General features: G+C 51.9%; 2 protein-coding genes across 2 annotated transcripts; both read right to left on the bottom strand.

The window, feature by feature from the left end:
• Positions 1-16: 16 nt before the first annotated feature.
• Positions 17-9,863, bottom strand: Tpsg1 (tryptase gamma 1). The gene is made up of 6 exons (XM_051168119.1): positions 9,819-9,863; positions 3,227-3,253; positions 1,847-2,085; positions 1,020-1,285; positions 567-712; positions 17-464 (listed from the first exon to the last, which is right to left on the bottom strand). Exons 1-6 carry the CDS (start codon positions 9,861-9,863, stop codon positions 162-164), a joined length of 1,026 nt encoding a protein of 341 aa, XP_051024076.1. The 3' UTR covers positions 17-161.
• A 496-nt stretch (positions 9,864-10,359) lies between these two features.
• Positions 10,360-12,088, bottom strand: LOC127208079 (tryptase beta-2-like). The gene is made up of 6 exons (XM_051167450.1): positions 12,035-12,088; positions 11,750-11,810; positions 11,468-11,633; positions 11,097-11,362; positions 10,790-10,953; positions 10,360-10,694 (listed from the first exon to the last, which is right to left on the bottom strand). Exons 2-6 carry the CDS (start codon positions 11,808-11,810, stop codon positions 10,530-10,532), a joined length of 822 nt encoding a protein of 273 aa, XP_051023407.1. The 5' UTR covers positions 12,035-12,088; the 3' UTR covers positions 10,360-10,529.
• Between the last annotated feature and the right edge of the window lie 2,725 nt (positions 12,089-14,813).

Genomic DNA, 14,813 nt, shown 5'->3' with positions numbered 1-14,813 from the left:
GTCATCCATTTTTTTACAAATTCAGGTTAAACGTCGCAATAATCCGATGCAGAAAACTTGGCTTCCCAAGTCAAAAGATAAGGGGTGGGAAGGGGCAAAGCCAAGCCAAATAAACACTTAACTTATTGTTTAAGAAAGACACTTGGGTTGTGATGCCTGAGTCAGAGGTCTGAAGTTGGGTGGGAGGGAGAGCCCAGCCAGCACTTGGCCATCAGGACTCCAGAGACCAGGAGGAGGAGGAGACTCGGCAAGAAGAGGCCAGCCAGGAGGGGAATCCAGGAAGGCCCTTGCTTTCCTGAGCTGTCCAATTCTGGGACGTGGCGGTGGATCCAGTATACATAGGCAGTAACTCGAACATAGACGCCAGGGCGGTCAGGGCGGCCACAGCCCTCACCCCAGCTGACAATGCCGGCCTGCTGCCAGGTCCCAGCCACCTGGCAGACCAGTGGCCCTCCAGAGTCATCCTGCAGGACAAAAAGGTCAGAATGAGGATGAGGTACCGAGGACTTGGGGACTCTCACCGTGCTCCAAGCTGTGCTGTTTTTCCGTGTTCCCAGCCAGCTCACCTGGCAGGCGTCCCCAGGGCCCTGGGCACATAGCATGTCTGGCTGGATGAGGCTGCCATTGGGGCTGCTGTAAGCCTGGCTGCAGGTCTCTGTGTCTATCACAGAGACTTCTGCCTCCTGCAGGTTGTATGGGGGCTTCAAAGGCTCTGAGAGAAAAGAGGTTCGGGAGGAGGCTGAGCAACGTGCCCCACCTTGCTGGGAGTGGGCAAGTGGCTGACGTATCCCCTCCTGTAGTTACCAACCCCTCCCACCACACTGCCCTTGTCAACCCCCCCAAGTCTATGTGTCAGATGTGTGGATCTTACTAGAGGCCAGTATGTGACTGGCTTTTAGGAGGGATTAGCGTGAGCACCAGGAGCAAGTGGTAGCACCAGTGGCTCCTGCTTCTCCTCCCCAGGGGACCCTGGCCGCCTCCTATCCCCAAGGGCGAGGATCTCAGGAAGGGCTCCTTACCTCCTTCCCTTGTATAACCCCAGCCTGTCACCCAGCACTGCATCCCAGGGTAGAAGTCCGCCGAGGCCTCTGGGAGGCACAGAGGCTGGACCTGGCTGGATAGAGCCACAGGGGTGTCCAGCTGCACCAGAGCAATGTCCCCACTGGACCCTGGTGGTCCTGGGGGGCTAGAGTACAGGATGATCTGCTTTACAGTGGAGAAATGGGGAGACAGGGTGATGGTCAGCTCTCCCAAGTGCACCTGGTAATCAGATGAATTGACAGACCTGGGAGGCAGGAAGAGATGTAAGTGTCCCCGCCCAACGGTGACTGACCCACCCACCCCTGCCAATATCTAATGTTCCACTTGTCTTAAGCTTTAGGCACAGAAGCAGCTACTGTGTACCTGAGGCCTGACCCTCACACTTCAGTGTCCCAGGTCAGCACTCTGGGGTCCTGCCACCTCTGGCTGGAATGTGTCCAGCACATTACGAGCCAGCAGCCCTCTTAAAACCAGGAAAGGCAGAGTTCTCCAGAAGTACGCAGGACAAGTTGAAGAGCTTTGGGCTGCCTAGGTTTAGGATACTTCCGGATACAAGCTGGTTAGGCAGCCAGGATCACCCTCAAGCCCAATAGAGGTTAAATGCACCTCCCATGGCAGATGTGAGAAAGGGGGCCCCACCCCCACTTGGGCTGCACACTGCCACTTCAGGTGGGTGGATCTTAATGTGGTTTTCTCTATTGAAGGGGGAACCTTGGACTCAAGGGTGAGTCATGGGCTAAGCAAGGTCCTGTTTGCTGTCACTGTTCCATAAGCCCAGGCAGCCAGGCCTCATTAGGTCACTCACCCAGAGAAGCAGTGGGCTGCCGTGAGCACCCATTCTGGGCTGAGCAGGGACCCTCCGCACACATGCACCTTCTGCAGACGGAGGCTAGCCTGCCATGGCCATGTGCCAGCTCGGGCAGCATGGCCTCCCACGATTCGACTTCCTGCATGTGAAACCTGGGGCTGGCCACACCCTGATCCAGAGGAGGCAGCGTTGCCTAGGGAATTCCAGAGACAGGCATTCTGCCCAATGCCCTTCCTCTAGGAACCCTCCATGACTCCTACTCCTTAGCATCTTGGGGAACCCACAAGTGTCTCTGCTCCCCATCTGCTAGTCCCTCCCCAGAAGCATTGTGGGTACAGGAAATAGCAGTGCCCTAAAGCAGTGGTTCTCAACCTTCCTAATGCTGCGATCCCTTAGTTGTGACCGCAACCATAAAATTATTTTCGTTGCTACTTCATAGCTGTAGTTTTGCTATTATGTGCATCATAATATAAATATCTGATATGCAGATGGTCTTAGGAGATCCCTGTGAAAGAGTCATTCGACACCCTCCTCCTAAAGGAGTTGTGACCCACAGGCTGAGAACGGCTGCCCTAGAAGCAGTACAGTCATGGATCTTGGCGCCCGAACACTGCCCCAGAGGGCATAGCAGGCCACTTAGAAAGATAGCTTGGTGGGGCTGGGCAAAGCAGCTCACTGCCTGGAAATAAGGGCATGAGTGACTGGAGCTATGAGAGCCCAGGAGGCTGGGGGTGGAGGGGGATGCCTTCCTAGTGAGAATGGGGTTTCCTTTTAGAGTGATGTTTGGAACGAGACAGATGTGATATCACAAAACACTGGAAATGTGTTAAATGCCACCAAATGCTACACTGTATCGTGGCTAAATCTTATGTAAATTTCACTTCAATTTTTTTTTCCCATACAAATCTAGAGGCCATCCCACAGGGGAGGGCTTCCCTCTTAATCTGTAAAACAGAATGAAATTGGAAATGAGGTCCACGCTGATTTAAAAAAAAAAAAAAGAAAGAAAGAAAGCGATTACATCCCTCACCCCAGAACACTGGGTCCTTCCTTAGGACTCAGGCTAACAAGCTGCCCTGGGTCTGTTTTCCAAGAGCAACATCAAGCAGAAGAAAGGGGCGGGACTGCAAGGGCCAGCAGGTTGCTCAGGAGATCCAAAGTAGCTCTCAAAAATACAAAATAGCCAAAGTGGGCCAGAGGTGCAACTTCCCAGGTGATGCTGGCCGGTACCCCACCAGCCAGGGTACCAGAGATGTCTGTGGCAAGTGCACGGCTGCTCCAGGCCAGGTCACTCTCCCCCCACCATACACCCTGCCTCTCTGGGGTCTGCCTGCTGGGACCTGGTGTCTAATCCTGAAGAATCTGTTGTAGACATACCTGGCCGTAGAGCTTCATGGGAGATACCTGAAGGACGGAGACAGAAGGATTAGGGGAGCTGTCTATGGGAGTGAATATGGGCCTCAGCACTGGCCCCCTGCAAGGTCCCAAGGTGGCCCTAAGGTGGATGTTCCCAACCTGAGCAGCTAAAGCTAGGATCTAGCCAGGTGGGTGGGACCCAGCCAGGTGAATGTGGCCTGGCCAGCTACTATCCCAAACCGAGGGGACAGTGGGACCATCCATGGGCCATAAACAACAGCTGGAGGCACTGAATGCTGGCCCAGCCTCAGCCCCTCACAAGCTCTAGGTCCTCCTTGAGGAGGGTCTTACCAGGGTCTGGGCCTGTAGGTGTCCCCACCCCACCCCCAGGCCACTGTCCCCACCAATGGTGGCCAAGCTACCCAGCTGAGGGGCCCAGTCAGAGCAGAGGCCCAGCATGAAGAACTTGGCTTTTGTCCACCTAAGCCCAGACTTCAAGGGAGCCAGCTCCCTCTAAAGGGCTCCCAGCTCTCTCAGAGCTCCAGCCCAGAGTGGGAAATGACAAGAACGCCGGGAAAGCTGCAGAGAGGAAGCAGGCCCACTCCTGCTCCAGGGCAGGGTACAAACAGTGCCACACTGACCTCAAGCCGGCTCACTCACCAGAAACAGCCAGAAGCAGGAGGAAGCCACAGGGCCCCAGAGCCATGGTGTCTGCCCATAGCAGAGACTGGACCACCCTCTCCCCCTGCCCAGCCCTGGACCTGCCAGTATGGCCTCACACCTGCTGTAGGGGAGGAGGGAGGAGGAGACAGGCTGGCCACCTGATCCTGTTGTATACCGCAGGGAGGGGCTGTCAACTTTATTTGTTCCACATGAAAGCAACACCCGGCCTTGGCAGCAAGGGACAAATTCAAGAATACAAACTATAATAGGAACAGAATGGGACCCAGCTTTCCCCACCACAACCTGAGCCCCGCCACCCCACCTCCCTATGTGAAGAAGAGGCAGTGCAGTGTTGGCTCCTGGGGGTGGGGTGGGGTAGGCTTCTCCCATTCTCCAGAGTCCCAGCCTCCAGGGCTCCTCAGAGGAGGACACACCCTCTTGTAATATCCCTGTTCTCATTTCCAGCCCTAGGTCTCCTAACTCCACCCCAGATAAATAGACTCAGATCTGACTGTGTGTGCAGGGCTTCTGGTCTGGTCTGGGGCCTAATGATTACCTGACCTCAAGTCGGCCCAGGGCCAGGAGCTTTTCCCAGCTACAAATCACAGGCCATGGTTGGAGGCTCCCATGGACAGTTTTGAGGTCAAGGATTCCTGTAGGCTTCAACTTTTTCCAAACCTACTTTATTTGGTTTATTTGGGGGGGGGGTTGTTGTTTGTTTTTTGAGACAGAGTTTCTCTGTGTAATAGCTCTAGTTCTGGCTGTCCTGGACTCTATTTGTAGACCAGGCCGACCTCAAACTCACAGAGATCTGCCTGCCTTTGCCTCCCGAGTGCTGAGATAGAAGGTGTGCGCCACCACATCCGGCTAATTTGGGGTTCTTTAATGCTTCTACCTCCCTTCCAACCCACCTACACTAGATAGGAGAGAAAAGAGGTTAATGGGAGTGGGAGAAGCAGACCTTTTTGGACTCAGTTCCTGGGAGTGATTCCCCTGGTGTAGTTGGCAGGATTTCAGCAGACCAGCAATTCCACCAAAGCTGCTGCTAGAACCTGGAACCTTGGGCATATATATATATATATATATATATCCTCTCAGAGTCTGTACTAAGATGTGTTTCAGCTGGCAAAAACCAAGCCCCCACATGAGGTGGTTCATCTTCTAGTGGATAAACATCACCTGATCTCTCACAAGTCTGTTCCCCATCCCACACTGGGGATCAAAACAAAAACATGTTTACATCCACTACAAATCCCCCTTTCTATTAAAATAATAAACTATACACAAGAAAAATTGTGAGAATTATTCAGTAAAAGTCACATTTACAAGGACCAGTCCGTTTGTATTTGACAATCTTGGAGAAATTATTCCATTATCTATTCTATGCTACTGAGTTCTATCATAGTGTCCAAAGTTTTCCTAAATCACTTTATTATAATTTATATCTATCAACCTCTAAACATGTGTTTAGCTCTTAAACTAATGCTTATGTACCATTAATTTAGGTCTCTGATCATTAACCATTGTTTGCCTGAGCACATGTCTTCCAGTACTCCTAAATGTACCTGTTCTTTCTACAGGAGCGGCTTTGCTCTCGATGTAAGGAAACAGTAACAGCTGAGCAATTCTAGCCCCTACATTAATTTGCATCTCCTTCTTTACATATGCCATGATTTTAATTTCTTCCTTACAATCCCCATCTATAATACCTGGATGCACAATAAAGCCTTGAGAAATTAATTCAACTTTTTCCCAAGATTATTCCTACTGTCCCTGAAGGTAAAGGACCACAAACACCAGTGGCTATTTTGTAACATTCAACCTGTCAGGAGAATGTAAGAGATTTATCTGAGGCCAAATCCAAAGTTGCGCTGCCTTCAGTAGGATGCATTAAATCATCAATACCCAGTCTTCATTTTCCTGCAAGTTTGTTACCTCCTGGCGGACCAAAGAAAGATGGTTCGTATTGTTTGCTGGGGGGTCTTCGAGCTAACAGACCCCTCCTTTCATTTCCCGATGGCAAGAGATTACTTTGTGCCAGGCTCGGTGGTTCACACCTTTAATCCCAGCACTCAGGAGGCAGAGGTAGGTGAATCGCTGTGAGTTCGAGGCCAGCCTAGTCTATAAAGTGAGTCCAGGACAGCCAAGGCTAACACAGAGAAACCCTGTCTCAAAAAAAACGAGAGGGGGCGAAGAGAGGAAGGGAGGGAGGGAGGGAGAGAGAGAGAGAGAGAGAGAGAGAGAGAGAGAGAGAGAGAGAGAGAGAGAGAGAGATTACCTTGTGCGTCTCTCTTGGATTGACAATCCCTAAAGCAATGTTTTCCCTTCCCACAGCGGCTACAATGCCCTGGCAGTCTTGGCACATCATCACCATCATGGCTGGAAGCTCCTTCTGCTCTTCCGTGAGTACTATTTACTCCAAAGTTAGTGCACCTGTTATTCTGAGGTCTGGAACTTTTAATCTTACAATTTCTTTGTAAATGGTCCAAATTTACCACAATTACGGCACCAGGTGTTTTGATATCTGAGCCCTCTAGCTATAACTTGTGCTGTGATATTGTTTTGATGCTCCTGAGAGCTAATATTAACTGTCTCTCTTACCCACTCATCCAATGGGGCTCCTTGTGCTTTTAATGGTCTAATTGCTCTCTGACATTCAGTATTTGCATTCTCATACGCCATGATCACTGTTGATGCCTGTGTGCTCTCAGGACCTGGTATGGCTCTATCCGGAGCTGAACCCAATCTCTGTAAGAATTCTGTAACGGCTTCTCCAGGGCTTGAAATACCTTAGTAAACGAAGTGGTTGTTTTCCCAGGCTCCTCAACCATGTCCCAAGCTCTTAAGGCTGCAACATGACATTGTCCAATTACTACATCTTCAGATCGGATTTGTTCTTTTAAGTCAGCATAACACCCTTCACCAAGCAATTGATCTTCAGCAACATTTATACCCCTTGTCATAGTTTGTTGTTCTATTTTCATGGCTTCTTTTCTCCACCACGATAACCACTGTAACTGCGGAGCAGCTTCTGACACAGCTGACACCAATCCCTTCCAATCTTTGGGAATAAGTCTATGCTGCATAGCCCAATTACTTAACATTTGTTTAACAAAAGATGAATGCATTGCATACCATACAATAACCTCTTTAAAACAAAACAGGACAAAAACATGTCTATATCCACTACAGAGTCCCCTCTTAGATGTATGGTTGCTCAATCCTTCTTCAGGATGTGACATCACAGGACAGTTTGCATGCTTAATGCCTACTTGTCCCACAGCTCAAGACTGCAGGCTGTTTCACCTAGTGACAGAAAAGTATGCTATCAGCCCAGCCTGTGTGACTGGCCTCTGTTAGGTAGTTACACATCTGAGAGGGGACTGTTGGGAACATGGGACCTGCCTGCCAATCCATCCAGGCAGTGGAGGGAAGGAAGCCATGAGTTTTTACAAGTCACCCCAACCGACCCAAAAACCTGATGTTGCTCAGGGTTTCATGGAGTCAGATCCTCTGAATCTCCAGGTCCCCATGGGCTCCTGTCTGTTCCACCTTCTTTTGCTTTTGGTATTTGCAGACCCCGTCTCCCCACCTACACACACCCTGTTGCCTGGCTCCCTGCAGAGCCCTGAACACTCTCATCCCAGGTCTGCTCTCCAGACTACTAAACCTTCATCCATGGAAGGCAGGAGTGGCTTCTGTTTCCACCTGTCAGGAAAGCAAGAGGAGAAGCAGACTGGTCCTGGACGGACACACACACATACACACACACACACACGGAGGGGGGGGGGCACTGCCAGAGTCTCCTGTAACTCAGACCTCCCAAGGACAGCCAGAGCTTAGGGCTACATCTGACTACAGTAGCCTGCTCACCTGGGTACTGGCCTCTGCCTGGGGCAGACAGTTTGTGTCCCACCACCTGGAAGCCCTCAGCTAGGCAGGGCCCCTGCAGCCCGTAGCTGAGATGAAGCCAATGATCGCTTTTATCTGTCCACTGACTCTGGGCTGAGCTGAGCTTCTCTACCAGGGTCAGATAAGAAGGAAGCCCAGCAGGAGGCCAGGCTTCCCTCCCCTCCCACCTGCCCACCCACCCACCCCTTTCCTCCTTGTCCCTTGCCTGTGTCCAGATGCTTCCCACTGCGTATCCTAGTCCATCTCCCACCTTGCATGGCCTCTGCTAAAGGATGGCTGAATGTACTTAGCAGAGCACCATCACCCACCAGCATCCACAGTGACCCTGAGAGAGTGATATGGGCGGGATGGAGAGACAAGGAACCAAATTCCAGCTCCACCTTTTATTTGTGTAATGGGTATGTGTTATGTTTTACGTTAAAAATTAAAACTAGCCAGGTGGTGGTGGTGCACGCCTTTCATCCTAGCACTCGGGAGGCAGAGACAGGTGGATCACTGTGAGTTTGAGGCCAGCCTGGCCTACAAAGGAATCCAGGACAGCCAAGGCTACACAGAGAAACCCTGTCTTGAAAAACAAACAAAAATAAATAAATAAAACTATGAGGCTGGAGAGACGGCTCAGCATGTATGAGTGACACACACACATACACACACGCGCACGCACGCACGCGCACACGCACACACACACAACACCTAGCACTGGATGGGAGGACAACTGACTTCATTTCCCCATCAAGGATGATGGCTCCCTTTAAGAAAGGGAAAGGTCAGCCCTCAGCAGTAGTACTAACAAAATGTAGACATCACCCTCATTAGATGCTGCCCCCAATACAGAATGGCTGACATGACACAAGGAGCACAAAGAGGCAGCATTGCTGCCATATGACCATGAAACATAGGTGACGTTCCAGCACGCAGGGGATGGACACCCCAATGGGGCTCACTCATGGGCCACCTGCTTCCTTCAGCAGAATGTCCCAGATGTGTTTATGTATGCAAGAACAGCTGTGAACACCCAAGGCCCGAGAGCCTCAAATGAGAACACTCCAAAGCAAAGTCCATGGTCACAGCCAGAGGTGCTGCTACATGGATTTATTTTTTAAATATATTTTATTAACTTATTCATATTACATCTCAAGTGTTATCTCATCCCTTGTATCCTCCCATTCCTCCCTCCCTCCCATTTTCCCCTTACTGCCCTCCCCTATGTCTGTGACTGAGGGGGACCTCTTCCCCCTGTATATGTTCATAGGGTATCAAGTCTCTTCTTGGTAACCTGCTATCCTTCCTCTGAGTGCCACCAGGCCTCCCCGTTCAGGGGACGTGGTCAAATATGGGGCACCAGAGTTCGTGTGAAAGTCAGACCCCACTCTCCACTCAACTGTGGAGAATGTCCTGTCCATTGGCTGGATCTGGATTTATTTTTGATCTTTACTGTTTCGAGATATCCCAGGCTGGCCTCAAACTCAATATGTAGACAAGGGTGGCTTTGAACTCTTGGTCTGCTTCCACCTCCCCGCTGCTGAGATTGCAGGGGTGTACTACGGCTTAGATGGTGGGACATTTGGTACACACAGCTTATACGGTGGTAGAGATGGAACCCAAGCTTTCCCGCATGCTGGAGGAATACTACCAGCCGAGCTACATCCCAGAGCCACCCACATGGAATTCTGGGCAGCAGAGGCAATAGTGACCTGGGCTCTGCACACGCGTGATGAGAAGACAAGACTGCAGGTGTGTTCCTGTCAGGGCAATCATGGAGCCATCAAGGAGACGAAGAAGCTGCCATTGCAGGTAAAGATGGCAGAGCAATACTGAATGGGCATGGGAGTGTGGCTGACCATGCTTGTTTCTTGGCCCAGTGGCAGTGAGTCTGATTCCCCTCTGCATTGAATTTTTTTTCCTTTCGAGACAAGGTTTCTCTGTGCAACCTTGTCTGTCCTGGACATGCTTTGTAGACCAGGCTGGCCTCGAACTCACAGAGATCCACCTGCCTCTGCCTCCCTGAGTGCTGGGATTAGAGGCGTGCGCCACTTACATCCAGTTTGCATTGATCTTTTAAGGCTTCCGTGTTGTTCTTCATGCCTTAAGGACATGAAACTTCTCACGTAAAAGAAATGAGCTTGTGAGTAGGCAAGATGGCTCAGTGGGGGAAAGCTGCTGGCCATGAAAGCCTGACAACTTCAGTTGGATGCCCAGAGCCCACATAAAGGTGAAAGGCGAGACCTGACTCCACAGAGCTGTCCTCCGGCCTCTGCACATGCACTGCAGCATGCACGTGTATTAAATAAGCACATGTTTAGCATGTGTTTAAAATATAATTTTGAAAGTGAGCTTGTGTGGAAAGAGCTCAGTCTTGGGGACAAGGGACTGGTGGGGAGGCCCCACACCACTATAGTATGCCAAGCCTTGTGGGCTAGGACCCTGCAGCAAGGGCGTCACGGCTTGCTGAGGTTCTCCATCTGCCCCCCAGTATGCCCCACCCACAATGAGAAGAACCACAGCCCCCCCCATAGCTGTTTTCATGTACTTTAATGAGCCACAGAAGAGGGAACGTACCCTGTGCAGCTACATGGGGCGGCAGGCAGAGGGGACATGCATAGCCAGGGGCTCAGGTAGAACAAAGTGGGGCCTCAGAGGGACTGGGGAGGGAGAAGGACAAAAAAGGCAAGAGTTCCACCTGGGCAGGACGCAGTGAGTTAAAAGCAACAGGGGCCTGGCTCTTCCTTAACCCCGGAAGCAGCTCGGCTCAGGAGTGCTCAGGGACATAGCTGTGGATCCAGTCCAAGTAGTAGGTCACCCGAGTGTAGATGCCAGGGTGGTTGGCCTCTGCGCAGCCCTCACCCCAGCTGACCACACCTGCTTGCATCCAGGTACCCTTCACTTTGCAGACCAGCGGCCCCCCTGAGTCGCCCTGAGGAAGACAGGGTTCAGCACTCCATATGGAGACTGGATATGGTGGGGTGCGGGGGGGGTGGTGGTGGCGAGGGGGAAGGGCATAGGACCCACCTGGCAGGAGTCTCTCTCAGTATTTCCCGCACACAGCATGTCATCACGGACAATGAGAACATTATCTTCTGTGTAGAGGCCAGCGTGGTACTTCCGGTCGCAGAGCCTGTTTTCCACAATGGGGACCTTCACTTGCTTCAGGGCATAAGGTGGTGGGAGAGGCTCTGGGGTGAGAGAAGTACAGCCTTTGGGAAAGCTCATCAGTAACCAGCCCTGGCCAGCCCTGGGAGTCCCTGCCCACCCTCCAATGTTGGGGCTGGCCGAGACCTGGCTCCCTGCCTAACCGGTGGGCATCCTTGCCACATACCATTATTATCAATGTCGCCCCAGCCTGTCACCCAGCATGATGTTCCTGAGGGGAAGGTTTCCAAGGCAGGGGGCAGGGCTATGGGGTGGACATGGCTGGACACATTCACAGGGTCCCCAAGCTCCAGCAGGGCGATGTCTGCCCCACCCTCGACCGTGTAATAGTTGGGGTTCACGATGATCCTGTTCACAGGCAGCAGCTGGTCCTCATAGTAGAGATGCTGCTCACGAAGCTGCACCTGGAAGAGCTCTGGGCTATGGATGCGCCTGGAAGAGGACAGTCGTGCTTGGAAGGCTCCAGCCTCAGGAACACTGGGGACTGTGAGAATAATCTCTGCCCCATCCCACCATGCCAGACTCAGGGAGACTTACGGTCCCACACAGTGTGCCGCAGTGAGCACCCACTGCGGGTGGATGAGGGAGCCTCCGCAGATATGAATCCAGAAGTTGGCTTTAAATCTCAGGCTCACCTGCCAGGGCCACTTACTCTCGGAAGCCTCTCGGCCTCCCACGATGCCCACTTGCTGCTCAGCTGGGCCTGGAGGAGGACAAGGAGCAAACCCTCAGTGCCCTGGCTTGCCCCTCCCACACTGGATTCTCCAAACTTCCCCCATAGCCTGTGGCCTGTGAAGGTCAGTGAGAGACAGGACTTACGAGGGGCCGCTTGCAACAGGCTAGCCAGGAGGGACAGTGCCAGCAGCAGCCGCTTCAGCATCTGGAAGCAGTGAGGAGGAGCGCAGCCTGAGTCCAGCTGGGAGACAGGGCTGGACTGAGGTTGGCAGACTGTCAAGTCCGGAATGGAGCCAGAACCCGAGATGGAGGGTCAGTTCAGCCCAGGAGTCTGGGGTCTTGGCGCACCGGGTCACAAAGGTTACAAGGTAGGTTATCCTGCTTCAGGGTGACATACAGATGCCGGGGGGCTCTGGGAAGGGACTTTACCTTGGCTGTCTCTGCTCCTTTCTACCCTGCCTGCTGTCCTCTGCTTTTTATTTTTCCAGACCAGAGTGCACGGGAGGAGGGGCATACCACCCTCCAATCCAGACATGAAGGAAATGATGATTTAGATCAAAGGCCCCCGTGTTACATATGTCCCCACCACCCAGATGCTCTTCTGGTGCACACAGGTCACAAGGCTGAGTGCACAGCCAGAGGACTGGCCACACATACACTGCGTGGAGTCTCGACGTTTCAGGCAATGGAAGGTAGAGTTCTGAGATCTGACTGGTCTCTGCTCAGCATCCACCAAGTTTGTTCTGTGTTTTGGGGCCTCCTGGGAGTGGGGGGGGGATGTGGGGTCCCACCATGGACAGGCCACTGCATACTGAGGTTCCTCTCAGTTCAGTGCCCTACATCACCGAGATGGCACCCCTTCCAACTGGTGAGATGGGGGCTCCTGTCCCATGCTCAGGGATGCAGAGGAGGTCTCAAGAAGGCCCCTAGCTCAGTGTCACCCTAGAATGGCATGTTGACGTACTCTAACACATTTCCCGAGATGGATACAGGACCGGAGATGGTGTCTGTGAGCCACCCCAAAAGGAGCAAGAAGGTACAATGGGCAACAGTGTTGTTCATCTTAAGTCCTCAGGGTCAGACTCAGCTTCCCTGAACAGTTGTGGGAGAAGATCACACGAGGCCCCTTGTCAAGATAGGAATCAGCCTATTTTGGCATAAAACAGTACCAAGTGTCACAGTATAAGGGGCCCTGGTGCCCCCATGAGACTCAGCCCTACAGATACATCCTGCAGTGTGACTTCTGGGCTGTTATCTGCCCAGATCACCCACGGGGAAGGCTGTTTATCAGGAGTCTGATAAGCTGAGCCTTTCAATCGGCATTTCATCAGCCATGGGCAACACGTGCAGAGGAGGGATATCTGAGAAGAGGCTACCAGCCTCCCCTCAGAAGACACCCTGCCTTAAGCCACCTCTGCTCCCCTCCAGGGCTGGGGATCACCACAGTCCTGCCTGCCCACCCACCCGACCTCCTGGCTCCTCTGCCTGCAGCTCAGAGATTTAGAGTCCTCTTCTCACCTTGAATTCCTGTCCACCACCAGTCTTGTTCCCCACGGACACCTCCTGGGTTTCTCTGAGGGCTGCCCAGCCCTGCTCTCTGCACACCCCGGAGGCATATTCATCTGGGCTCCTTGAGCAGCACAGGGCAGATGCACACTCTAACAAGATGCCCCCAACACTCTCAAACACGAAGCTGACAAGACAGAACTACAGGCATCCAAAGATGGCAGGGAGAGGTGTCCTAAAGACATACAGGAGGTCCCAACCCTGGAAGGCCCAGGGGGAGTTAGGCCTGCACGCATCAGTGAATCAAGAGCTATGGATCCTGGCACTCCAAGGAATTCTGATTGGTTCAAGTCTGAGATTAAGCAAATCAGTAGCTAATAGAAGGAGGTGAACGTGGTGGCCCATGTGTGTAATCCCAGTGGGAGGGTTGAGGTCTGGACTACATAGCAAGATCCTGGCTCAAGGTAAAATTTAAAAAAAAAAAAAAAAAGCAAGGCTTTCTCAACTTGGCAGATTCTGAGAGAACTCGTCACCAGTGTCTCTGCTACCAGAGAAAGTTCTGCCGCAGAAAGAAGACGGTGAGAGGATATGATCAAGAAAGTTCTGGAGATGAAAATATCTTTAAATGTGAACTTTCAAAATGTCACTGAAAGCAACTGATAGTGTAAAGAAACCACAAACACAAGACTTATCTTTACAGTTAGTGCTAGAAAATGGTATTGACTTCCAAGTTTATTTTCCAGTTGCTGGGGAAGTAAGACTGTAAGCTGATTTTGCACGGTGCAGCCTTGCTAAATTTGGCCATCCCTGCATTTGCGGAACCTTGAGGCTTTCCCAGGCTACAACCACCTACAAAGCTTAGTTCGCTCCACATGGCACAGTTCTAGGTGTCTCCAGCAGAGGGCATGCCAGACCAAGGAGGAGGCTGTGGAGAGCCCTCTGGGCCAGCTTACAGGGACTCCCCTAAGCCACCTGCCTCTTATGTGCTGACACTGAGCCCAGCCCGTGCTGGGAACAACCCAGGGTTGCAACAGAAGCCCCTGGGCATAAGAAAGCATAAACTGAGTGAACCAGGATGGGCAGCCTCTCTACATGAGACCTTGGCCGGTAGTTTCACTCTGAGACATAGTTTCCCCTATGGAGAGAGAAGGCAGGGCTACCCAGAGACTGAACTGGAGGCACAATCAGGGCTGCTGGAGCCCTAAACCCACCTAGTGTGTGACCTTTACCCTCTTCTTTGTCTGGAGGAGGGGCAGGAATACGATGTAGACCAGCAACCCAAGATGGAAAGAAAGTAAACCTGGGTGACCCGCTGGGGGAAAATTGTAACCAAGAGCTTGCAATTTTTATTGTAGCTGTAGAAACATAGGGATGAGGTGTGAGTGTGTGAACATGGATGCACACATGGATGTGTGTTGTGGAGTGCTAGCCTCCAGGTGACAATCACCATCATCATCAGAACAGTTGTAACTGCTTGAAAGAGTCTCCCAAGATCAGGCCTGTTGACTGTTGCTTCCTTCCCAGAAAAAAGGGATAGGCCAGGAGGTGGGGGACATATCTTTGATCCCTTCACTGACAGACAGAGTTTGGGGCCAGCCTGGACTACAGAGTGAGTTCCAGAACAGCCAGGGCCACACAAAGAAACCCTGTCTCATTAAAAGAAGAAGAAGAAGAAGAAGAAGAAGAAGAAGAAGAAGAAGAA

This window comes from Acomys russatus, chromosome 25 (assembly GCF_903995435.1).
Source record: "Acomys russatus chromosome 25, mAcoRus1.1, whole genome shotgun sequence".
NCBI lineage: Eukaryota > Metazoa > Chordata > Mammalia > Rodentia > Muridae > Acomys > Acomys russatus.
This window is presented reverse-complemented; position numbering and strand designations above follow the sequence as displayed.

What these genes read in the sequence shown, in the direction of transcription:
- Tpsg1 (XM_051168119.1), bottom strand. Translation starts at nt 9,863, where the DNA reads ATGAAGAACAACACGGAAGCCTTAAAAGATCAATGCAAACTGGAT. An exon ending in AAGATCAATGCAAACTGGAT is followed by an intron (nt 3,254 to 9,818) that starts GTAAGTGGCGCA and finishes TCCGTCCTTCAG; the next exon opens with GTATCTCCCATGAAGCTCTA. An exon ending in GGGTTATACAAGGGAAGGAG is followed by an intron (nt 713 to 1,019) that starts GTAAGGAGCCCT and finishes CTTTTCTCTCAG; the next exon opens with AGCCTTTGAAGCCCCCATAC.
- LOC127208079 (XM_051167450.1), bottom strand. Translation starts at nt 11,810, where the DNA reads ATGCTGAAGCGGCTGCTGCTGGCACTGTCCCTCCTGGCTAGCCTGTTG. An exon ending in GCGGCACACTGTGTGGGACC is followed by an intron (nt 11,363 to 11,467) that starts GTAAGTCTCCCT and finishes GTCCTCTTCCAG; the next exon opens with GCGCATCCATAGCCCAGAGC. An exon ending in GGGCGACATTGATAATAATG is followed by an intron (nt 10,954 to 11,096) that starts GTATGTGGCAAG and finishes CTCTCACCCCAG; the next exon opens with AGCCTCTCCCACCACCTTAT.